The sequence below is a fragment of the Antechinus flavipes genome, chromosome 4 (assembly GCF_016432865.1).
Source record: "Antechinus flavipes isolate AdamAnt ecotype Samford, QLD, Australia chromosome 4, AdamAnt_v2, whole genome shotgun sequence".
NCBI lineage: Eukaryota > Metazoa > Chordata > Mammalia > Dasyuromorphia > Dasyuridae > Antechinus > Antechinus flavipes.
Window position 1 is genome coordinate 205920911 of NC_067401.1, and position 25888 is coordinate 205946798.

The 25888-nt window shown below is 41.4% G+C and overlaps 1 protein-coding gene across 1 annotated transcript in view; it reads left to right on the forward strand.

The window, feature by feature from the left end:
• The window catches only part of TTBK1 (tau tubulin kinase 1), a 71461-nt gene that overhangs the window by 1660 nt on the left and 43913 nt on the right, over positions 1 to 25888 (forward strand). Inside the window, exons 2-12 of the mRNA XM_051997009.1 lie at positions 3576 to 3737; positions 11625 to 11772; positions 12118 to 12191; positions 12422 to 12562; positions 16411 to 16515; positions 17147 to 17212; positions 17655 to 17747; positions 18006 to 18131; positions 19195 to 19349; positions 22412 to 22643; positions 23108 to 23286. Coding sequence (XP_051852969.1) covers positions 3576 to 3737; positions 11625 to 11772; positions 12118 to 12191; positions 12422 to 12562; positions 16411 to 16515; positions 17147 to 17212; positions 17655 to 17747; positions 18006 to 18131; positions 19195 to 19349; positions 22412 to 22643; positions 23108 to 23286 — 1481 coding nt within the window. The remainder of the gene's footprint in view (positions 1 to 3575; positions 3738 to 11624; positions 11773 to 12117; positions 12192 to 12421; positions 12563 to 16410; positions 16516 to 17146; positions 17213 to 17654; positions 17748 to 18005; positions 18132 to 19194; positions 19350 to 22411; positions 22644 to 23107; positions 23287 to 25888) is intronic.

Below are 25888 nucleotides of genomic sequence, written 5' to 3' on the forward strand. Positions count from 1 at the left end.
CTGGGGTTGGGGGCTGGTTGGAGGAGACCTGGGCAGAAGGAAGGCGGGGAAGGCCCGGGCGGGTGCAAAGGAAAAGAGTGGAGATGGAAAGGGCCGCCTGGCCTCTCTCTCTCTCCCTTCCCACCCATCGTTGCTGCTGCATCCCTCTGCTCCCAGATCCAGGCTCCCTATGTCCTCCTCCTACTCCCCCGCCCTCCCGTCACCACCCAGAGCAGGGCCAGAGACAGCAGAGCTTGAGGCCCATCCTTGTCCTCAATCTCTTGCTTACACACATTTCTCTTAATGTTCTCTGAGGAATTCAGCATCCTCCTGTTCCTTCCCTCCATCATTCTCATCAGCTTGCTCACCAGAAAGCCATTCTTATCTGTCTATGTAACACCTGTTCCTATTGCTTTTCCTCTGTCCCTATAGCCCCCTTATTGGTCCACATTGCCCCTTTACGGGTATCCATCATTTCCTCATCTATTACCATCATTTTTCTCTTCCAAATCTATCCTTACTTATCCCTATTAGCAATCCTTGATTCCATCTTTCTTTACCCCTCTTCTGTGTAATCATCATCCCCTCACCTTAGGGATGATCATAATCCCTTTAACTGTTCTCAGTGTCCCCTGGCTTCTTCCCATAGTCCTTATCTATCCTAGTCATCTTCCTTACTTTTCTGTTACCTCCAACTATTCCTATTACTTCTTATCTATTCTTATCCCTTTCTTCATTTGCCCTAGTCTTAACACTACACCTCTCCCCATCATCTCCTTCAATGACTTGATTATCTCCTCACCTATTTCCAACACTTCACCTGTCCCATCACCTACTTGTCTCTTCACACCTCTTACTTGGAGCATTCAATATAAACTCCTTATATAACACACTCATACACACACATAGGAATTTTAATGTACACCTACATGAGTTTTCATTTACAATTACATATATATATATACATGCATATATCTGCTGCACATATGTACCATTAATATGTACCCATTATTTCATATCAGCAGTCACATATTTATAAAAAACATATACAGGTTTTCCTTCTCTTACCTCATATGCCTCCCTTGATCCAAGTCATGGATGTCTTAGATAGGATGGACCCCCAAAAGAAGGAGGAAGTTCAATTCTTTCTTCCTATATATCTACCTCCATTTCTATCTATAATAAAGTGACAATAAGGAGAGGAGGATACAAGTTGATGGGTTGGAAAATGTCAACAAAATTATTCCCTCTATACAGACGCCCTTAATCTCTAATTTTCTCCTATAGTTTCTTTCAGTCTTATCTCCTGGATTCTATTCCTTCTTTTATCTTGTAATTGTTTATACTATCCAAGGGCATTCTCCTTTTCCTAATTACCCCTGTTCCATTTCATTAAGGGCTGTTAGATAGTACAATGAATAGAGTTCCATGCCTGAAATCAGGAAGACTTATTTTTGTGAATCCAGCCTCAGATACTTACTAGCTGTATGACCCTGGACAAGTCTTTTAAAATCCTGTTTACCTTGATTTCCTTATCTGTAAAATGAGCTAGAGAAGGAAATGGCAAACTACTCTAGTATCTTTGCCAAAAAAAACCCAAATGGGGTCACAGAGATTTGTACATGACTGAAACGACTCAGCAATAACAAGGAAATATTTCAGCACTCACTGATGGGAGGTGGAAGACAGGAAGGGCTTATTGGGATCTGCTGGATAAAGCTAAACTGAGCCATTTGAATAAGCAAGACTTTCCCTCCATCAATTACTCCCAACTCCTGGATTGTAAAACCTAGGTAGTAAAATTCATCCAGTGAAGGGAGTTCTAAATCATCCACCTATAGCAAGAAACTATTGGAAGCCAGTGAAGTTCATATCTTACTCCTTATCTATGCCTTTCCATCCATGGACTTGGCTTCAGGAAATTTAAATGCTGGTTCCCAGGGAAACTACACATTCTATTCCAAAGAAAAAAGAGAAACCATTTCTTTATATCTTCTCAGTCCTTTAACCTAGTTTCTATAGATACACTCTTCCTGGTCCCATGACCTTATCAACTTTTCCCTTCTCCTTGATACCAGGATATTCGACTTTTCTCTCTCCCATTTTCCTTAACAAGTTATTCCTTTCATACAGGATCAGTTTGAAAATGAAGATAGGCAGCTATGTTAGGAAAAGAAAAAGGAAGAGCAAAGTGAAGATACTGGCTCTAAATCACCAAATGACAGAGATATTATGACCTTCCATGCCCATATGCCTCCAAACAGGATAATAGAGAGCTGACTTTTTCTCTCAAAAATCTCTAGAGACCTCCAGCCTTGACCTCCCTAAATAACAGATGCTCAGTTTTGTAAAAAAAAAAAAAAAAAAAAAGTTCCTAAACTTAGGAAGTCTTTCCTGATGACTGCTCTCTTTTGCTCTCCCCTCATCCGAAGTCTCATTTCCTCATCCTCTCTTGAACAGAATAGTCAAGGGTTCTTCTCTCTCCTCTTTCCCCACCATGAAAACTCTTCTATCAGAAAAGTTATTTTCTTATTCATTCTTCTTCGTTTCAGTCCTTTCTTATCTTAATAAGTGGCTTCATTTCCCCCATCTCCTAATTCATATCAGTACCTTGTTCTCTTTCACCCTCCTCCAGATGCTTCTTTTCTTTCCCTTCTTTTCTCCCTCCAGACTGATTGTCCCTACTTCTAAGTGATATCTCGGGCCTATTTCACAAGGGGATGCACTATAGCATCCTTCTTACTCCCTATGGCTGTATTAGTGAGTCTCTCTTTTCAAGAAGAAATTCTCCAAAGTTAGTTTTGAGATTTTTGGGTTTTTTTACCCATTGATATGTCTGCTTAGTCAGGGTGCATATTACTGTGTTGTCCTGGCTTTTCTTGGCTAGAATGATTCTCAAGGTTAGCATGTCTCACCTTGGTTCTCATGTCTTTTCTATATTCACATAGCTCACCTTGGTTTGCCTGAGTGTCCTATATTGTCATTTCTCACCTTGGCTAATTCATATATCTTTCCTCAGTTACATTGCCTTTTTTCATTAGTTTTTATCAGATTTCCTTTCATGAGCATGTAGCATCCCTACTCTAGCATGTGCCTCCTTAGTTAAAATGGCCCTCCTATGATGAGTAGAATCTCACCTTGGTTAGCATGTTTCTTTCTCATAGAGGAATGTATCTCTCTTGAATTACTATTGTGTCTCTGGTTAACCAGCATATCTTGTCGTGGCTAGTTCTGTCTTAACACTAGCCTATGTCATTTCCTATCATTATTATGTTCCTCTTCTCATTTTTTTTTTTTATTTTGGAGTCTTTCCTTGGCTAGCATGGCTTCTCCTGTTGTGACTTCCTCCCTCACTCCAAGCCCCGTGTCTTCCCATGCCTGGTGTAGTTTTTCTTTCCTCTTCAAAATGTTCCCAGACGAACTTGCTTTGGGTGGGGAAGGGAAGGTGTCCCAGTGAATGGTCCAGGTGATTTTTCCCCTCTGGGAGGTGGTAGGTGGGAAATACGGACTGGGGACATGTTGGGCTTTCCTCACTTTCCAGATGGGTCCCAAGTATTTTCATCTCCACTCACTCACAAACCTTCGCACCTCCCCAGGTAGATGGCCCAAACCAAGCAGGTGCCACCAAAACCCCTCCCTCTGGCTGGCGGATGCAGTGCCTAGCGGCTGCCCTCAGGGAAGAGGCCAACATGAGTGGGGGAGGGGAGCAGGCCGACATCCTGCCGGCCAACTACGTGGTCAAGGAGCGCTGGAAAGTGGTGAGTGACCCATGGACAGTAGAAGGGCAAAGAGCAGTAAAGGATCCTTAGAGGGAGGTGGGTAGAATGGGATGGAGTAGAAAGGGTTAAGCAGCTGCTGCTCAAAGTGTCCCAGCTACTGAGTCCCAAAGGAGGAGGTGTTCAATATATTTGCATATTGTTAGCATTTCATTTGCATGCTTAATTTTGTATGGCTAGGCCTGGAATCTTTGTTCCTGCTCTGCTTTCCCGTTCACCCTTCCCTCCAGTCCTCACCCCAGGCACCTTCAGCACTCTCTTTTCCAGCAATGTCAGGTTGGACTGCCTCTGCTAGAAGTAGTCCTGGTTGGATTTCCGTCAGTGTTCTGAGTCTGAGCTGCAGAGCTCAAGGGAGGAGGAGTAAGAAGGGAGCTCTTTTTCTCTATCAGATCCCATTAACTCTCTAAGATACTGGTTTAAGGATGATCCCTCCTGATTTGGCAGAATTAGGGATGGCTGAACCATATCTCTCCTACTCAGGCTCTGGGCGGGAGGCGGGGGAGAGAGCAGTGAGGACCTTGCAAACTGCACTCTACTCCGTCCTACCCACGATCATATTCCTTCTATACCCCCTCCTACTTGGGCTCCTGCGGCAGGTGCAGAATGCAGAGACTACATTTCCCAGCATACCTCACTCAGTTGGAACCAGGATCCCTTGCTGCTTAGCTTTCTGGGAGCTGCAGTCCTGACTTGCTCTTATTGGTTCTGGGCTGATTAGGAGGGGGCGTATATTAGGAGGAGATAGCAGGAAGTTCATTATGATGGGGTGACAGGCTTCTGAGCATTAATCTCTTTTATCTCTCCACTAGGATCTCAGTATCCTGTTGGTATTATAAGGTCAGGATGATTTTTAGGAAATTCTAGGATGAGGGTAGGATTCTTCCTGTTTGAGCAGTTGAGAGACCTCCTTTTCCCCCTCCCCTCTTGTGTCTTTCAGGTGTGTGTGTGTGTGTGTGTGTGTGTGTGTGTGTGTGTTTGGAGAGGGCCAGAAGACATGTCTAGGAGAGGGGATGGCTAGAAGATGGAATTTATTTGGATGTGTATTGTCTAAATTCTACTTTTACATTAAAGGCTAGAACTTTGTAAAGAGTCAGAGGGCACTCTATGAAGGAAAGAGAACATAGGGTATGGGACTGTCTTCTGGGGGCTAGTGCATCAGGGAGAAAGCCTGGATCTTTGAGTTGGCTAGTCTCCATGGCAACAACCACCAGGCCACCAAGGTCTTTCTTGATGGGGAAGAGGAGGGGGAAATAGAGAATTGGAGAGAAAGGATAAAGGTTGCCCTTTTGTCAGAGAAAATGACACCTCCTGGCATCCTGAGGTGGAGAGCTGATATAACTGAATGATAATTCAATATAGAAGAATGGAAGAGGAGAATGCAGGAGAGTATGTTAGTGGGATTTTCTTCTTTCCAAAACCAGCTACTAATGAGGTCTCCAACCTCTTTAATCCAACTTTAATTTTTAATCAACTGTTTAATCTTTAATTTCTTGGAAGAGAGGTGTTGGGGTCTGGAAGCATAGTGCTTTAACATAGGAAATTTTTAAAAAGATAAAATAGACCAAGAAAGGAAGATGGTGATGTTTGGGAAATTGGGACTAAGATAATTCTGCCTTTGCCCATCCTAAACTCCTATATATAATTCCATATATTAGGTACTTAGAGGGAAAAATACAGAAGGAGGGGAAGATATGATATCTATTATCCAGTAGCTCCCTGGATTATGAGAAGATACATAATGTGGTTTCTGAAGTCTCCCGGTCTGGGGAAGTGGGGGACACAATTTCTCATCTCAGGGAATTTCCAGTATAATGATGAGGGGGATCTACTTTCTGATGTAATTTACTGCCTGAGTGGGGAAGACAAGATATTCAAGTCAGGAAAAGAAGTCCATACTCTACAAAGGGAGAGAGTCATGTAGACTAGAATACTGAAGGGATTGGAGAGATTGCTCCAGCTTGGTATTATTTAGGAAAGGCTACTGGGCAAATAGGGGCTAATAAATGTTGTTGAGCATAATTTTGAAGATGAAAGAACAGTATTTGATAGGCAGTGTGGAATGAGGAAGGGATTCTGCCTGGGGAGTTTAGGTAAGGGGAATGTGGAGTAGGGGGTGGGTAACCTTTGGAGAAGGAAGGAAGGAAGAAAGGAAGGAGGAAAAAAGGAAGGAAGGAAAGAAGGAGGGAAGGAAGGGAGAAAAAGATAAAATGCCCAGAGAACTTAATGAGAGATGGGGATAAGGGTATTGATACAAATTCTCATCCCCTATCCCCTTATCTTTAGGGAGGCTGGTACCTAGCTTGTTCAGCATATAAGAATCCTTCCTGTCTTTAAGGATACCTGGCTCTTCTATTGTATGTACCTCTAAACTAAAAATTCTTCCTCTTATTTGTCTCATTGCTTTGAGGGCACTTTCTCTGTTTTCTCTCTTTCTAACAATTCTTTCCCTGCTTCCTTCTATGAGTCCACTTCTATGCCAAGTCATTAACCTGTTTTCCACAGGGCCTATGCGCCTTTCTTTCTATTGTCTTCCTCTATATCTTTGTCTCTTACTCTTCCTCTGCCTTTTTCTTTCTTCTCTCTACCTACCTCTGTCTGCTTCTATCTTTCTTTCTCTTCCTGTGTATATCTCTGTCTCTACCACCATCACCTTGGGGAGCTCTTTGGTTTTAATTCACCTGTCTGTGGACTCCCAGATCTCTAGCTCCTGATCTTCTTTCCAATAAATCATTTTATTCAATCAGAAAGTATGCTAAACTTCTTGTTTGAGGGTCTGGGGGTGGTATAAAGATATATAAATCAGGAGGATCTGAATTCTGATCTCAGACACTTACTAGCTGTGTGACCCTGAGCAAAGACATTGCTTCATTTTATTTATATATATATCATATAAAAAACAATTTAAATAAGTATATATCATCATATACATGATATATAACATAAGTATATATGACATAAGAGGTATCTCTGAGTCAGGAAATTCTGGGTTCAAGTTCTGCCTCCTGACACTTAGCAAATCCATGTGACCCTCAGAAGGTCACAATCTCTTATTAATCCAGGAAACTCTCTTAAGATTGTAAATTGGAGAGTCAGTTTCCAATTCTAGATAGTTTTGTGACTAAAAATTTCCTAGATAATCCTTATTCTCTTTCCTGGAATTTCCTATAAATATGAAATCAGAGGTCCCAAATTAAGGAACAAAAAATTGAATGAATGAATGAAACATACATGTGAAGCAGCCTGGGATGGTGGGAAAGACCTTAGTTTTGTAGTCAGAGGAGCTGAGTTCCCATTACCAATATGTCATTTACTAGCTGTATGACCTTGGACATAGAGTAGATTAACACAGTCTCTAAAGTACCATAGGTTCTGTGTCCCAACAGTCTATATTCTAAGGCTACTGTTAAGTCTAATATTCTGTGATTCCAGTGCTAAGTGTTAGAAGGTCAGAGAGGACAAGAATCATTTTAGAAGTAGAGTGAGAAACAGTTTACAATTTCTCTGAACTGAATAGGTTTGAGGAGCTTCATTTCCCCTTCCCTGTTTTTCCTATCATTCTCTGAAGCTATGACAGCCTTTGAAGCCAATTTCAATTCCATGTTTTCTTCTTCCCTCCTCCTTCCTTCCCACCAATTATTTCTCCATATTTTATTTTCTCCTTTTTCCTCATTCCATAGTCACATCTATAGTTTAACTCTTTACTCTGAGATTACTCAAATAACCTCCTCTTTGGTCTCCCTGTTTCTAATCACTCTGATCTGTCCTCAGATCTTCTTCAACCAAATCCCATTCTCTTCTCTCCCTTGTCCTTTAGTCTATAAGTATCCTATCAAAATAAAACTCTCAACTGGAGAGGCTTCTCATTCTTCTGTTTCTTATTCTTTTGCTACCTCTTTTTTTTTCTTTTTTCCTTTAAACCCACTGTCCAGAACTCTTCCTTCCAGCTGACTAAAAGTATCCTTCCATGCTATCTTCTCAGTCTTAATGCAAACTTTCCTTCACTGAATGGCTAGGAATAATCCTCTGCAAGGCCTCAATTGATCCTCAACCTTTCCTGAATTATCATCTTCTCTCTGAACTGTTCCAGAAGACCTTATCTTTAATCCCCCTTTTTACTTTGACTTTTTACAAAAAACTTTCCTGATTCCTGAACTCAAGGGACTAACTAGACCTTCCTAATACTGAATCCACTTGGTTCTCTGCATTCACAGAACTGACATAGTTCAACTCTAATTCCTTGTTTCCCTTCTGCCACTGCTCAAGACGCCCCTTTCTCCATGTGCATCCTTATCTGTATACATATTCTACATCCCCATCCAGGAGAATTTAAACTCTTAGAGCCCAAAGACAGTTTTGTTTTTTCTCTCTTTGAATCCCAAGTCCTTAGCAAGCAGTTACAGATGCCCATTGAAATTCTTACTATCTCCTCCTTATAGGTAGCAGCAAGGTGGCTCAGTGGATAGAATGCTGGGTCCAACATCAGGATGGCCTAAATATCAATCTGACTTCAGATAGCTGTATGGCCTTGGGGAAGTCATTTAATTTCTGTTTGGTTTAATCCACTGAGAAGGAAATGGTGAAACCATTCTAGTGTCTTTGCCTAGAAAACTACACATTCAATATTGATGTGATGTGGTTCATGGGGTTATGAAGAATTGAACCCTACTGAATGACATTCCCTATTATTCTTCTACCCAATTTCTGTACATTCTATATCACAAGAATGATTTCTTACCAAGGTTTATTATATATATGGAAAAAGTTAATTTACAATTTCAGAAATGTTGCATTTAGATTGTAATTAGAAGTGCCTTTAAAAGGAACCTAGAGACAGCTAGGCAGTATAATGGATCAAACACTAATCCTGGAGTCAGGAGGACCTGAGTTCAAATGTGACCTCACACATTTACCAACTGTGTGACTCTGGACAAGTCACTTAACCTTGATTGCCTCCTCCCCAAAAATAACAATAGCAACAACATAATAAAGAAGGAATTTATCTAATTTCAGAGTTGCTAGCCCTATACTAACATACCTACACCTCCAAGCCTTGACTTGACATACTGATTGCCAAGGATAGGTGGAATGTCCTGGGTCACAGTAACTGAGGATGAGTATTGAACTTCAGGAAACCAAAGAGTTTCTACATGATCAAAAACCTGATTGATGCTTGGAATTGGGAGGAATAGGGAGCCAGGAACTAAGAGAATCCCCCTGGAAGGGGGATTACAACTAAGTTGAATCTGAGCTCTATGCCCCTAAGCTTGCTAGACTGAGATCATTGGTCTAGGTTCATGACATTTTAACTATACTCCCATGAAATGATTTAGTCAAATAATTTAAATTTCATTGTTCTCATTTTCTTCAACAAAAGACACATCTGAAAATATAAATAGATAAAATTGGAACAGTTCTGATTATCTCATTATGATAATTCAATCTGATTTGAAGTTCACAAAAGATACCTTTTTTCCCTTTAAATCCTTCCCTACTTCCACTTCTCAAAACTCTACAAAGTAAATTTTTTTTTTCAGGAAGTCTGCCTTGATGTATGTGGCTGGCTGTGCTCAGCCTTATCTTTGCAAAAGCTTCCTCTCAGAACTGCTGTCTATTTCTTGTCCATCTGTAATGGTTCAGTATCTAATGTGATGTCCTATTGTCCAATGCTGGCCTGAAAGTCCTTTCTTTATTTTCTGTTATGGGGGAAGGGGAATAGAAATAACACTGAATTTCAAGTCAGTAGATTTTGGTTTCATATGCTATCTCTCTTACTCTAAATAACTCACATTGGACAAATCATTTCATCTTCCTAGGTCTCAATTATCTCCTCTGTCAAAAAAAAATCATCAAATATGATTTCCAAGGTACATTCTTAACTGTAAATCCTGGAATTTTATGAGTGGTGGGAATATATTATAGACCCAAATAGTCCTCCAGAGACCCAACCTGAAGCTCTGGCTTATCTTCCCAGGGAAACTATGTTAGAAGGTCCTTCCTGCTCTAAATCTTGCAGTTTTAGCTAGGAAGTGCCAAAGACAGATGGAGACAGGAGAAATGATATTGGATGGTTAGGATGACTAGGAAAGCTAGACTGTATTAAAAGGTAGAAGGAACTTTAAAAATTATGTAGTACAATTTTCTTATCTTAGAGATGGAGACAAGGTCCCAAAATAGAAAAATGACATTAAAATTCATTAATGGCAAAGCTGGACTAGAACTCAGGTTTTGACTCCTTGCTCTTTCCTCTGTATCAATATGGGATATAGAATTCAATCAGCTCCCTAGAACTGCCTAGACTCTTCTAACAGATTTCCTTTGTCCACTCTCCACCCCTCTAATCCATCTGTATACTGCTATCAGGGTAATATTTCTGTGTAATAGATATGATCATATCACTCCTCTATCAAAATTTTCAGTGGTTTTCTGCCAGATCCCAAGTACAATTTAGGCTTTTATATGGTATTCAAGACTTTTACAATCTGGTTTCATTTCATGTGACTATCCTCCAAGCACTCTACACTCTAGCCAAATTGGATTACTCTTTACTTCTTGATCATACTTCACGCTACCCCATCACAGAACTCTATGTTTAAACTGTTTTATGTTTATGTTTAGAACTTTATGTTTAGATTTTATCTGTTGTATTCTGTCCTTTGAAGTTCAACTTAAATGCCTGGTCCCTTCCCCTTCATTTTCCCCTTGAATCTTAATTATGCTTTTGGGGACATAACTCTCATGGTATCATGTATTGATCACGTAATATTGGATATTATAATTATGTCTTATTCCACAACTAGACTGTAAGTTTCATGAAGGCATGGAGAATGTGTCTTATCTGAATTTTGTATCTCCTCCAGCACTCTCTATTCAAAAGATCCATAATAAATGTTTAATGAATGAATGAATAGAAAGATTGTTACCTGATGTTGAACATTTGTGTAGGAGTCATGGGAATAATCAGCAGTAGTTCAGTAAGTGGAGAAGTTAATGATTGTCCCTTGCCAGGCCCTACCTCCATTATTCTATGACATCATACCATACAAGATGCTGCCAATCTTTGGGGAAGCTCTTCTCTCTCTCTCTCTCTCTCTCTCTCTCTCAGTATTTTATTTTTCCAAATATGTGGTAAAGATGGTTTTCAACATTCATTTTTGTAAAACTTTGTATTCTAAATTTTTCTCCCACTTTCCCTTACCTTCCCCCTTCTTGAGACAGCAAACAATCTAATATAACCTACCTCTTCTCCCAGAAGCTCTTTACCATGGCTTATATATTCTGAGAAGGTGCCTACCTTCTTAAGTGGAGGTTGTCTATCGTGGAAGTCCCACAGGAAAAGAAAAAATTAAGAACTACCCAAACAGTTAAAAAGTCTTTTTTCCCTGGACTGTACTATATATGGAAACCCATTAAGACCACATTCCCTTTTCCCAGACTCTAAAATCTGATCTATTCTCTGTGTTGTGTACATGTGAACTGAGTGCCCTCTCTGTGCCATATAAGTTTTATAAAGGCTTGGGCACTGAGTAGAGGAAGTAATGGGCAGGGAAAGGAGGGAGAATTGACTTGATCTTTGTCCTCAGGGAGCTCCCATTTTGATAGATGCCCCTGCATTTAGATAACTCTCAATTTAAGGTAGGGAGGGAATATATAATTTTTATGCCCAGGAAATCTTTATCTTCTGGGAGCTCCCAGTTTGAAAGGCAAGAAATAGTTCCTTTCTTTGGGGAGTTATCCAACTAATAGGGAAGACAAAATGCTTCCAGAGGACATAGAATTGGATAGTAGTTCATAAAGAGAAAAGGTCATAGTGGGGGGGGGGGGGGGAGCTTCCTTGGAACTGAGCTGAGCTCTCTCTATCCTCCTCTGTAGCTGAAGAAGATCGGGGGCGGGGGCTTTGGGGAGATCTACGAGGCCATGGACCTGTTGACTCGGGAGAATGTGGCTCTGAAAGTCGAGTCTGCCCAGCAACCTAAACAGGTCCTCAAGATGGAAGTGGCGGTGCTGAAGAAACTGCAAGGTACCCCTTCAGGCTCCCATTCTGTGCTTCCCAGTGTGTCTTACTCTCCACCTCATAGGAAATGACAGTGATCATCCCTGACTACCAGAGGGCAAAGATGGCTTCTTATACCATTAGGCTTTGCTAGGCAGAGGGATGAGGTACAACCAAAGAAGGCAGTTGGGGGGACAGATCTTAGGGTATTGGTGGAGAGATGGAAAAAGGAATAATGGTGGGTGGATGATGGAGGGGGAGGTGATAGGGGAAGCAGGACCTGTGAAAGGACTGACAGGGTTCTGGGGGTGGGACAAAAAGAAATGATGGGATTGGGGGCATGACAGGTTTGTGATTTTCTGTGGTTCACAGGGAAGGACCATGTTTGCCGGTTTATTGGCTGTGGCAGGAATGAGAAGTTCAATTATGTGGTAATGCAACTCCAGGTGAGATCCCTGAGGAACGCCTCTTGCCTTTTTTCCTTTCTGTCCCTTCTTCCTGAGGAGGCAGGGCTCTGGGTGCTACTGAAGCAAAGTCAAAGTCAGGGAGACCAGTGTCATCTTGACTGCTGAGCCAGTGGGTGATGGCACTCTGGGGAGGCACCATGACCACTGTAGCCTTGGGGGATGGCTCCAAGGGTCATGATGTGGCCAACACATGGTGGGGTGATTTCTAGGGGCGCAACCTGGCAGACCTGCGCCGCAGCCAGCCCCGGGGCACCTTCACTCTGAGCACCACGTTGAGGCTAGGCAAGCAGATCCTGGAGTCCATCGAGGCCATCCATTCTGTGGGATTCCTTCACCGGGACATCAAGCCTGTGAGAGCCCACTGCCTACCTTTTCCTTTCCTTCTCCTAAAATCCTCTTTCCCATTCCTTTCTCCCTCTACCATATGTGAGGAAATCAAACTCCAGAACATAAAAAGGAAACTAATTAGTCTGGTTACTACATTAGGTTTTTCTTTATTTCTCTGTACCAGGGATTTCTAATGTGAAATTTTTAAATTTTTATTTTACTTTTAAAATAATTGGATCACCATATCTCATTATAATTGGTTTTCTTTGTGTTTCATTTTATACATTTAAAAATATAATTCTGAGAAAGGATTAATAAGGTTTCATAAGGCTGCCAAAGGGATCCATGATTTTAAAAAAATTAAGAATCTCTGATCTATATTAAATCATTATTAGATAACTACACTAGAACTCTACCAGAGAGAATCTGTTTATTATAATGAATGGAAAGCATGCTAGACTTGGAATCAGGAGAGATCTGGATTCTACCCCACCTCTGGACGTCTATTAGCTCTGGAAATATGGGTATTTAACTTCTCTGAGCTTCAGTTTCCCCATTTGTAATATAGGGTTAACATACCTGGAGTGAGAGTGTCACTTGGCTTCTATGAGAATTAAATAAACCAGGTATAGTGCTTTGTAAACCTAAAAGTGATATGTAAATGTCAGCTATTATCTTTAATTGCCAACATCTCAACACTCAGGGAACAAATCTTTGTTTTTCTTCTTTGATTGTCTAACTCTTAGATTACCCAGAAACAGATTAGGTTGTTTGTTTGATTTGAGAGAAAAGGAAATAAAGTTTAAAATCTGACAAATATTTCTCAGAATTTTCAGTGTGTATAATACAAGAATCTATCCTGAGATAGTTTCTTATGCTGTTCCTATGGAATAAAAAAAATGAAGAGCTGTGGGTGCTTTATGAACCCAGAACTTAGTTGAATGTCCAGACCCAAAGAATAGTTATTAATGGTTTGATGTTCCTTTGGATGGAGATTATTAATGATGCATTCTAAGAATCTATACTTGACTCTAGACTGTTTGACATTTTCATTAGTGACTTGGATAAAAGGTGTAAATTTTTTATTTACTTTTGTTTTATGATTGAGACAGGATTTAGAAAGATTTTGGACACAAGAACCCTAGACTGAATTAAACCAGGTGAAATTTAATAGGGATAAATATAAATTCTTATTCTTGAGTTCAAGAAGTCACTTCTCTAGTACAAAATGGCAGAGGCATGGCTAGGTCACAGGTCCTCTGAAAAATATCTGGGATAGGGAGGTTTAACGAATTGTAAAGTCCATATGAGTCAACAGAGCATGATAGCAATCTAAAGTAATTTGTGTCTATCATAAGAAGCAGAGAATTCAACAATAAGGAGGTGATAGTCCCATAATACTCTGTCCAGTACATCATCCCTGGAATTTTAACTACCACAGTTTAGGAACGATATTGAGAAATTGCAGAGTGAAGGGCAACAAAAGTAGTGAAGAATCATGTGTTAGTTAACAGTCAGTTGGAGGGATATTTGTTCTGGAGAACAGGAGTCTCAAAGGGAACTTGATAGCTGTCATCTAGGATTTCAAGGACTGTCATAGGCAAGAGGGATTAGCCATGTTCTGCTTGGCACTAGAGGGCAGAAGCTGTGAATAAGAATGGCAAAGAGGCAGATGTAGGTTAAAGATTTATTATTTGTCCTTCATTCTTAAAGAGGACCAATGACATCATGAGAGTACTGTCTTGATTTATAAGTGAATTGAATTGTGAGGCAGAGCTGCACAAAGTCATCAGCCTCCTTCCTCCAGAATCACTTTAGTCTAGTGGCAATTCAAGAATCAAGATGACTGGCAACACTGCAGAATGTAGTAGGTGACCTTTGCCTTTCTAAATTAAAATTTCTCTTAGGTCTCAGTTTGTCTGAAGCAATAGATAATGATTATGGGCTAGGTAAGAAATGAGACAAAAGATGGCTTAGTTTACTATTAACAAAAATAGCAGTCTGGGTGGCAGAGACCCTCAGATTTTCTGGAACAGCTTCGTAACCATTTCAGCTATCCAGTAGCAGAACAGGCCTGCTTGATAGATAGTGAGTTCCTTGTCTCTAAAAGTATTCAAGCACAGGCTGAATTTTTACTTGTCTAGGATGTTGTAGAGAAAACCTGTCCAGGTGAAGATTGGACTAACCAGTCGCTGAGGTCCCTTCTAACACAAGGATTCTGTGATTTTGATTTGCTTCCAAGTGCAATCAGAGATCAAGCAAGGCTACATATGCCCCTTATCTTGCCAAATCAGGCAGCCTTTCTTACCTAGAGACCATAATTCCCAGGGGGCAAACTTTTCTACAGATGTTTCAGGTGAAGAAATGGGACCCCGGGCAGGAAAAGAAGCTGGCTCTGCTCCAGGCCCATCACTACCACCAAGTGCAAGGAATGATACCTGGGCTTTGGTCCCATCTGTTTGGTTTTCCTGCCAGAGGTCGAATTTCTTCACCTCCACCCCACTCCCAATCTTCAATCTCTGAATTCCTTCTTTTCCCTATCTCCTCCTTAAAGACAAGGACTATCTTTTGCCTCTTTTTGTATTCCCAGAATTTAGCAGAATTCCTGGCACATAATAGGCACTTGATAGGTGTTTATTGAGTGATTATCATTTTCAAAAGTAATTACTGAACACAATTCTGTGCCCAGTCTTATGGGAGGCTCTGTCAGAAATGCAAGATAACGTCCTGTCCTTCAGAAGCTACCAGTCTTATAAAAGGAGATGAGACACAAACAAACATGAAATCAATCATGTAATTGCAAAAGAATGGTGTTTAGGTATGGAGATGTAATGTGGTGGACAGAACACCAGATTGGGAGTTAGAAGAGCTGAATTCTAGACCTAATTCTATAGTAACGATATCTGACATTTACATAATAATCGATAATGTTTATACTGAGCTTACTTATGTATCAGGCACTGTTTTACAATCTCCTTTCCTTCGTCTCTTCTCTTCGCTCCAAAAAGCACAACCTCTTCCTCCTCACCTGAGCATGCCTCTGTCCTTTTCTCTCTTCACTACCCAGACTACTAAGGAGTAACTTTCCCTCTTTCTTCCAGAGATATAGGAATTAGCAAACTGTGAGGTTCTCTAGCTAAGCTGGGAGAAACTGAGGGGCATGATGGGGAGTGGGATCTGTCTATTTAGGGCCATTGTATTTTCATAGGATCCTAAATTGCAGAGTTGAAGCTCTAGAAACCATCTGGTCCAATAACTTGATATTGTTATCAACCATTTTAGAGATTAGGCAACTGAGGCTCAAGAAGCTTAAGAGACAAGTCTCTTAAGATATTTAATGGAAAAATATGTGGAACAAGGACAAGGCTCCCTACTTCCTAGTGCAGTGTGCTTTCCATTATACCCAGGGATGTGCTAAAAAATGTTTAATAACTGGATTACTAGGGGGGGAAACTATGCATTAATAATATTTTCTCCCTCTCTTTATTTAAGTCTAAACAATTAGCAAAATAACAAATTCAAGCCAGTTTGTGACATTTGCTGATTTCTGAGGTGTAAATATTCACAATGAACATTTAACAATTGGCTCTTGCTTTAGCAGATTTCCGATTTATCCCCACTGCCTTGTATCCCTGGATAAGACAACTATGGGATTCACAGAGGTAGAGATTTCCCTTGACACTTTATTCTTACTCCAGCAGCAAGGTCATTCAGAGCAGCCTTTAGGGTGATTTGTAAGGCCAGGAGAGAGGATATAGAGAAAAGAGGGGCAATATGGAGTTTTCTTTCTCCCCTATCCCCCCACCCTCCCTTTTTTATCTGACCTAAAGAAACACAGAATTTATGGGTCCACTCCCTGTCTTCCCCACAGTCGAATTTTGCCATGGGCCGCCTGCCCTCCACCTATAGGAAGTGCTACATGCTGGACTTTGGGCTGGCACGCCAATATACCAACACCACGGGGGAAGTACGACCTGTGAGTACCAATTCCCTACAATCTGGAGTCATTTCCATATTAGAAACTTCCCACACTCCAATGGCTCCCTGAAGAATACTCATGGGATACCCCACCGTGGACATAAGTATCTGGGGCACATCTACTCTAATACAAGGAGTGAGTGAATTCCAATATCCTCCCTTTTTGAGATCCACTCTTTCCAATGAACAGGTCCCTCAGCATCCACTCCTTCACAGTGGAAGGGTCCCCCTCACATCCGTCTCCAGGGATAGGAAGGAAGAGACTGAAGTGGGAGGGCAAGGGATGAATAGGGTCAAGTGTCAATGTATTTTAGGTCAGAGGACAAAGCGTTTCGGTCTGGGAATGGAAGCATCTGAGTAGGATTGTAGGGTTGGAGTCTCCAGGATCCAGGGTTGCTGTTTTAGGGCATTAATATACAGTTTGGCTTATGGAATATCTGTGCCTGATGAGTAGGGCTAGGGTTCGACATGTTCGATTCAAAGTATATTCAAAGTATAGAGGGTATCAGGTAGATGAAATGATAATAATAATAATTTATATAGTGACTACTAAGTGCCAGGCACTGTGTTAAGCATTTTATAGATATTATTTCATTTGATCTGATGACTAATCGTCTCTTTCCCTGCAGCCTCGGAATGTAGCTGGGTTTCGGGGGACAGTTCGATATGCTTCAGTCAATGCCCACAAAAATCGGGTAAGTAGGTGATTCTTGGAGCTGGTAAAGGACTGGTTACAGAGAGAGGGCTGAGGGAAGGGACGTAGGCTGTTACTAAGTAAGGAAATGGAGGTTCCTAGAGAGGAGAGCAGAGCAAAGGGTAAGATCAACAGCTTTTAGAAATGTTTTAAGTCTCTCCCCCCACCCCCATTATTTCTTTTGCTCCCTTGTTTTGTGACTCCAAGTATTCTGCTCCCACCTTTCTCCAGCTCAAGACAAATTGTGTATAGTAGACACAGGAAAATTAGTTTTCATTTGGAACATAAGGCTTCCCCTGTCCCTTTAAGGCCCCTAGGCCTTAGACAACCCTGACTGCAGCCTCCTGCCACTCTGGAGGAAGAGAAGTTCCTCTTGTTCCTTAGGGATGGAAAGCTGGAAGGGGGAGCTTCAGGCTACTCTGATCCCATTCTGTCCCCTTCAGGAGATGGGTCGACATGATGACCTGTGGTCTCTCTTCTACATGCTGGTGGAATTTGCTGTAGGGCAGCTACCCTGGCGCAAGATCAAGGACAAGGTGAGAACCCTGGGCCAGGCTTGGTTGAGATGAATCTGGGGGAGCAGAGGACCTGACATGAAAACCTGGGAAGAAGGAGGAGGAATGGATAGAGAATAGGAAACAGGAGGAGTTCATGTGGACTGAAGGACCTTTGGGGAAGTGGTGTACATTGGAGGTATATGGGAAGAGACTGATATCAGTCTTTTGAGGCAGAATTAAGGCAGTCTCATTGTTTGGGGAGGAGCCTCTACTTTTCCCCTCCCCACACACCTCCAGGAGCAGGTGGGGATGATCAAGGAGAAGTATGAACACCGGATGCTGCTGAAGCACATGCCATCAGAGTTCCATCTCTTCCTGGATCATATTGCCAACCTCGACTATTTTACCAAGCCCGATTACCAGGTCAGTGCCTGTGTCTATCCCACTCCTTCACAGGCTCACTTTAAGCAGGGCTCTAGGAAGGAAGGGAGTAGGGATAGCGAGGGAAGCGTCATATGTAAGGGTATCCTGGACCCCACTCTGTCTTCTGACCTCCCTCTGGCCATTTTTCTGCTTGTGCATTTGGGAACCACAACCTGGGATACTGCTTCTGATCATCTCTCTTGCGGCTATCTAAAGGACTGCTGAGATGCTTAGTAGCACTCCACCTGTTTCTAAAAGTTATAGCATCCTGAGATCCATCCATCTGCTTGGCAGCATCATGGAACCCTCTGTTAGGCACCCTGCTCTATGAGGGGGGCTCTGAGCATGGAGGAGGTCCTGCCTCCAAGGAGCTCACAATCTCCTCAGAGGGTTTCTTTAAAGGCAGAAAGGTAGTCTCTTTTTGACATTGCCATTTTGGCAATTAAGAGAGGTAGCGTATAGTAAGTAGATAGAATTTTGGAAGATCTGAGTTCAAATCTCACCAAAGACACTTAGTAGCTATGTAATCCTGGATAAGTTACTTCCTTTCTCTAGACCCCAGGTTCCTTATTTGTAAAATGAAGAACATGTCTAAGGTATCTTCATCTCTAAACTTGTAATTCCTGTAAGAATAGGACAGAGTTGTCAGGAAGTCTCACAATCAGGGGTACCTGTCTTCAGCACTAATTCTATTTTACCATCCAGGTTATCAAAGCTGTTGACTTGAAGTGCTGATTTGTATATCGATTATATGATTTTTATTTAAAATAAAAATTCTTCTTTTTTTTAAGTGTATTTCCTATTCCCTCAAGATCCTTCTCTATTTAATACAGAATTTTTAAAATCTGGGGGTCTATGAACTTTTAAAAAGTTTAATAATAGTTTCATTTAATTGGTTTCCTTGATAATGCCTTTTGTTTTGTGCATTTAAAAACACGATTCAGGCTTCATCAGACTGACAGTAGGAGCTCATGACACACAGAAAGGTTAAGAAGCCTTGCTCTGATACTTTTCTGGCTCCTCTCCCCAAACTCCCTGTCACACCTTTCTCCTTCTCCCACAGCTGATTATGTCAGTGTTTGAGAACAGCATGAAAGAACGGGGCATCACTGAGAATGAGGCCTTTGACTGGGAAAAAGCAGGCACTGATGTCCTCCTTTCTACCAGTACGTCCACCCCACCACAGCAGAACACTCGACAGACGGCAGCAATGTTTGGGTGAGTCAAGGGAAGCTAATGATTGCCTGAGTTATACCCCTTTTCTAACACCAGCAACTCTTGATCTAGAGAGGTCATTCTATCCAGGCGCCGATGCCAGGGTAGGGTAGGCTATTCCAGCTATTCCAGTAAAGGATTACCTGCTCCTTTCCCTTCTCTTTCCTCCCCCCATCTGTCTTACTGGCCTTTAACATAATCTATTTTTCTTTCTGTCTGTCCATTTATTTCTTTATTCATTTCTCTATTGCTTATTCATTAATTAATCTACTTATTCACTTATTTTAAAATCTGGGGTATTTTTAGTCAACAAAAGAAGTGGCACAGTTGAGACCTGAATTACATCTTGTTTCACTCCAAGTCCAGTGTTCTTCCTTCCTTCCTCCCTCACTTCTTCCATCTCTCCCTCCTTTCTTTTTTCTTTCTCTTTCTTCCTTCCCTTCTTTCTTCCTTTCCTCCTTTTCTCCTTCCTTCCTTCCTGTCTTTCTTCCTTATTTCCTTTCTCTTCTTTCCCAAAATCAGGGTCAAATGACTTGCCCAGGGCCACTCAGCTAGTAAATGAGGCTAGATTTGAGCTCAGTTCTCTCTGACTCCAGTGCTAATTTTTTTTTTTTCTATTATACTTTGCTGTATCATGCCTAGATCTCTACATTGCTTTGGTGACCCTGGATTCTCCTGACCTGAGCACATCTAGTCAGTCAGCAAGCTTTTATTAAGTACCAAGCACTGTGCTAAATACTGAGGACACAAAGAAAAACAAAAATCAAGCAAACCAAACTAGTCCCTGCCCCCCAGGAGCTCTCACATTAAGATTAAGTGGGATTGGGAAAAATTTCTTATAAAAGGTGGGATTTTACTTTTGAGACTTGAAGGAAGTCAGGGAGGCTGGGAGGTAGAAATGAGAAGGGAGAAGTTACCATGAGGAACAGAGAACTAGAGAAATTGTCTGGAGTCTCCTGTTTTGAGGAACAGGAAGGAGGCCATATCCCTGAATCATGGTCAAAATGGAAAAGATTGTAGTGTAATAGAAAGGTAGGAAGGGACAAGATCATGAATGGCTTTAAAAAGCAAGAAGAGGATTTTTTATTTGATCCTGAAGGGTTGAAGTTTCAAAAGGCATCATTAGCATTTGAAGAAATGGGCAACTCTCCAGGCTTTTCATCATGTTGCCTCTAATTTGAGAGAGAGAAGTTCAATTAAATTCAACAAATACTTATTACGTACCTTTTCTAAGCAAGGCATCATATTAGGGGCTGGGGATACATAGATGAAAAAAAAAAATGACAGTCCCTGTCCTCAAGGAGCTTATAATACAAAAGAGGAAATAGCAGAATAAGACATGTACATAAATAAGCAAGATACAAGATAAGGCATGAAAGGGACAAAAAAGAGCTATCTAAAACGTTCTAAGAAAGCATATGGAGGAGAGGAGGTTAAGATAATATAGCAATACTTGCAAATGACAAGATTGTGGAGTTACCCTCCCACTGAGTAAGCATCTGGCTTAGTCCGCACTGGACCCTGCCATCTTGCTTAGTTGAACCAACTGTGGTACATTTCCTCCCCAGCTGTTCATAATGGTAACTTCTGGCTTTTCAGAAAGCTGTAGTTTGGACAGGCCATAAGTCATGGATATAGAATTTGAAGTCAGATCTTACAAACAATCTAGTCTATCCCCTATTTAAGCATATCTCCATCCAGCAAAGAAACATTACTATGCTTATGATTCTCAGTTATCAGAAGGAAAGACCATTTCTTTACTTCATTTAGAATTAGATCTTTCATAGAATGGGGACCAAAGATCATCTAATGATGAGCTATTAATTTGCCTGCAGATTTTACCAGTGAGGCAGATCCCTGACCTTATATAGTTCTGTATGCACATTCCCCAATCTTAGTAGTCATAACAGGCTTCTTTTTGGGACTAAAAGAAACCAGGTAGAGAACTAAATAGAAATCAAGCAATTTAATGAAATTGTTAAATTCGTTACATGAATTTTTATTAGAAACAAGGGGTTTAGACAAAATAATCTCTGAGATCCTTTCCAACTCTAGATACCAGAAGCCAATGAAAAAGGGTCTTCCCTTAGGCATAGTGGCAAAAGTTGATTGAGTGTTCTCATAAAATCCAATCCCAGTATGGTGAGCTCCCAGGGGCTGAGGGTCATCAGGTTGCCTAAGGAGAAGTGAACTGGCTTGGGTCAGAAACTGGGGAAAACTTTAGTGCCCATCAGCAGTGGGATTGAGGTTATGAATGGACTATATAATTCCAACCTAGGCAAGATAAGAAGACTGAGGCACAAAAGAAAGAGAGAAAGGAAAGAAAGAAAGGAAGAAAGGAAAGGAAGAAAGAAGGGAGGGATAGAGAGGAGGAAGGAAGGAAGGAATGAAGAAAGGAAGGAAAAATTGGATGGAAGAAAGGAAGGAAGGAAGAAAGAAAAGGAAGAAGGAAGGAAGGGGAGGAAAGGGAAGAAGGGAAGGCAGGAGGAAGGAATGGAGGGAGGAAGGAAGAAAGAAAGGAAAAGGTAAAGAAGATAGAAGAAAGGAAGGAAGGAAGGAATGGGAGGAAGGAAGGAAGGAAGGAAGCACAGAGCATCTCCTGGTATGGATTTGGATTTTTTACACATCACTTTCTTGACTCAGTGGGTACCTCAGTTTTCCACTCTTACTTTGATTTTTTTTTATTGAGCATATTTTTCTTTTTCCACTCCATCTAGAAGTAGCTGAGTCCTGCCCACAGAGCTCACTAGTGGATAGAACTCTATACTTACATAGTTTTGCTCAAATATTTCCCAAACATTCCCCTCTAATCCACCTCCAGAGACCCTTCCTTTCCACACTATACTACCTCATCCCAACCCCTAGCTCTTTTCCTATTAGTCATAACAGGAATTACTAAATTTTTTTTTATGATTTCAAGCAGGTCATTTCTCCATTCTTGACCTCAGTTTGCCCATTTATAAAATAAAAGATTTGGGAACCTTTGGAGATAGGAAAGAGGTGCCTGTGGTAGAGAGATCATTGACATTTTTGTGTCTGTCTCTTCTCTCTCTCTCCAACCATAGAGTGGTGAATGTGACCCCTGTGCCTGGGGACTTGCTAAGGGAGAACACAGAAGACGTTTTGCAGGGCGAGCATCTGAGTGACCAGGAAAACGCACCCCCTCTCCTACCTGGGCGGCCCCTGGAGGGGCTGGGCCCCATCCCTCATACCACTTCCCATCCTGGGGTTCCTGAAGCTGAGGTCTGGGAGGAGACGGATGTCAACCGCAACAAGCTCAGGATTAACATCAGCAAAGTAACAACCAAGGGGAATAGCCCAGGGGAAGACCTATTTCCCCATTCCTTTATTCCTCTGTCTTCTTATCTCCCATCTCTCTATTTCCCCATTACTCAGTCTACCCATCCCCCTGTGCTCTTCTCCTCATTTCTTGGTCCTCTAACTCATAATCCTCCTATTATTATGCCCCATTCCACATTTCCTCCTCCCCTTTCCCACAATTGCCCTTTTTCTCTATCTTCCTATTTTCTCTCTCTCAGAAAAGAGGGCCTCTCAATCCTTTCATCTCAACAGACTTCCCATTTCCCTTGTACTGGAGAAGAACCATCCCATCTCCCACCTCCCCACCTCCTTGAAAAGGGGGAACTCTCCAGGAGACAAAGTCTCTTCCCAACCTCTTACCCCAACCCAAAGCATTTCTTTATCCCCTCCCATCAAGGTGGGGCCACTGTAGCCTACAGACCCCACACTCTCCCTTGCAGACACAATGTGTGGTGGAGGAAGATCAGAGCCGTGGAGTGGGGGTCCCCAGCTCCCCAGTACGTGCACCCCCAGACTCCCCAACCACCCCTGTTCGCTCCCTGCGCTATCGAAGGGTCAACAGCCCTGAGTCTGAGCGACTATCCACAGCTGATGGGCGGGCTGAGCTACATGAGAGGAGGTGGGTTTGAAGGCTGGGGGAGGGATCTGGGTTGACTGGGTTCAAAGACTCAGTCCCCTCCACATTTTCCTTCAGCTCTTTTTCCTTTAGCTCTTATCTGGGTTTGGGATAGATAATACAAGGGAAGGGGTATTGTTTTTTACATAGTGGCAACCATACATAAGTCTTGAAGGATGCTGAGGGAGACAAGAAGGGATCAGATACAGGAGCTAGGACAGTCCAGGGGTTAGACTTAGCTAACATGCTAAGTGCTAGAGATACAAATAAGCTTGGCGAGAGGTATATATAATAAGAAGGGATTTGAATCCAAAGACATTTCTGTTCCTTTAAAAAAAGCTTCTTAAAGGAAGAACAGCCAAGGAAAAACTTTGGCATAGTGAACAATGGAAGACTTCTTGGGTGAAGAGAATATATTTGGTTTCCTTAGGATCCAGGATGGAGGAGAAGAAGTATCCCTGAAGGCCCAGAGTCTGGAGAGAGCTGATGTTAAAATAGATTAGAGACATGGTGGGGCCCAGGAGAATGTTAGTGGAATAAAGAGAGTCATAGGTTGGATGAAGCACTGGGTTATGGGTGAGGGATGTGAGAGAAATCTCATGGTGTGTTTCCTTCTATGAACTTGTCCTTCAGCCTGACCTTTCCAAAGAAGGTACATTTGCGATCCTCCGGAGGGTAGGAATAGTGGAATGTGGGTGGCAGCTGACCCAAACCTGTCTTGGGCACTGTGGCTATGAGGTAGTTGGGGCTAGTAGGGTAGAACACCATGACCTACTAATTTCTACTGCAATCTCATCCCCTAAGGAAAACCTAAGAACAGTATCTTGCCTTCTTTTCAGAGGATGTAAAGGAATGATTAGTCAAGCCTTATAATTGAGAAACCCCTGTGTGCAGAGTCTGTATTGTGATAGAAACAGGAAAAAAGACAAAAACTTGGTCCCAGCAGGGGAAGAATTTACAGTCTCTTGCAAAATCTCAGAGATAGCAAAGAGTCTTAAAGAACATTTAATCTAGTCCCCTCATTTCCTAGACAAAAAAACTGAGGCACAGTGAGGAGTGATTCAGCTAATCATTCAGACAGTGATCTAGAAGAATCAGAGGTACAATTCGGCTTATACATTTCACTAAACCACCTTTGTCTCTATCTCTCTATGTCTCTTTTTCTCTCATATTCACCTAAAAATTAATTTCCTTACAAATATAGGGTATAAGAACTTTGAGGAAATACTGACTGAAATTCAATAAGGCTAAATAGAGACAGTGTGCTGTTGTGGGAAAGTGGTTGATTGATCCTTAGATGACTTGAGTTCCAGTTTTGGCTCTGCTGCTAATTAGCATTGGATTCATCATTTCCTCTTCTATGATCCTCAGTTTCTTCATATGTAAAATGAGATAACTACACTAGAAGACTAATATGGTTCCTTTTAGCTTCATGAGACTAATCAGAGAGAGCTTTTTGGAGTAGGTGGGTTTTAAGCTGTGTTTGAAAAGACAAAGAGTTGGGAGGAGAAAATCTCAATACAAGCCCAAACAGAGTCCAGTAGTAAGGCAGGAAGGGATAGGTAGAGACCAGTATGCAGATTAATTTGATTTTAAGTGAAAGCTCTGATAGTTGAGATGGTGATATTTGAGGGAGCTTTGGAGAAGGGATTTGAAGGTTAAGCAGAACAATCTCAATTGCCTTTGAAGGGCATGTGGGAACAAGGCCATTTGTAGACCCAATCCTACATTGTAGACACCCCATGGAGTTTACATCTTCAGCATCCTTTTTCTTTTAATTCCCACCCCTCCCATTCTATAACTCATTTCCACCAGAGTGGAGTGCCCTCATTTCTCTTCTTTCCCCTATCAAAGCCTACTTTCAGATAATGAATGTGAATGAATGAAAAAACATTTATTAAGTGCTTATGATGTGCCAAGGTAAGGGCTTAATATCATTTATATATTCATGTCTATTTATATTTTCATGTAAATTTACATTACTGACAATATTTGAAGCTTTATAAACCAATAAATCAATAGCTATTTATTGAACCCCACTGTTGGGAGGCAGTATGGTATAATGTGAAAGATACTGGATTTTGGTTCAGGTACTACACCACCAATTCCAGGTCCTGTCACTCACTATCTGGGTGGCTTACCCCTTTGGGGCTTCAGATTTTTCCTTTATAAAATGAAGTTTCCTTTGTAAAATGACTTTTAAGATATCTTCTGTTTCACTGAGTCTGGAATACCAAGAAAGACTCCAGGAGTTTGTGATTCAGTTGCAGAAATACATTATAAACAAAAGAAAGGTTCAATTACAAAAGGTTTAAAGAACAATTTGACCAAAAGATTTTACAGAGCATCAGCTTATGATAATGCCAAAAGAATGATGCAGACAGCAACTGCCACAGGAGCTTTAAAGGAGAGATCACTCACTGTTTTTCATGTAGGAAAAGGTTTAAGAGAAGTGTTTGGATCAGTAGAGGTGGGGTAGATATTTCAGTGTCAGAAAGCTAGAGCCAAGGCCTAGACGTGGGAAAGATTACATCAGAATTTCAGGATTGAGAGTTTAAAGGGACCTTAGATCATCCAGTCAATGCTCTTCAATCTACAAAATAGG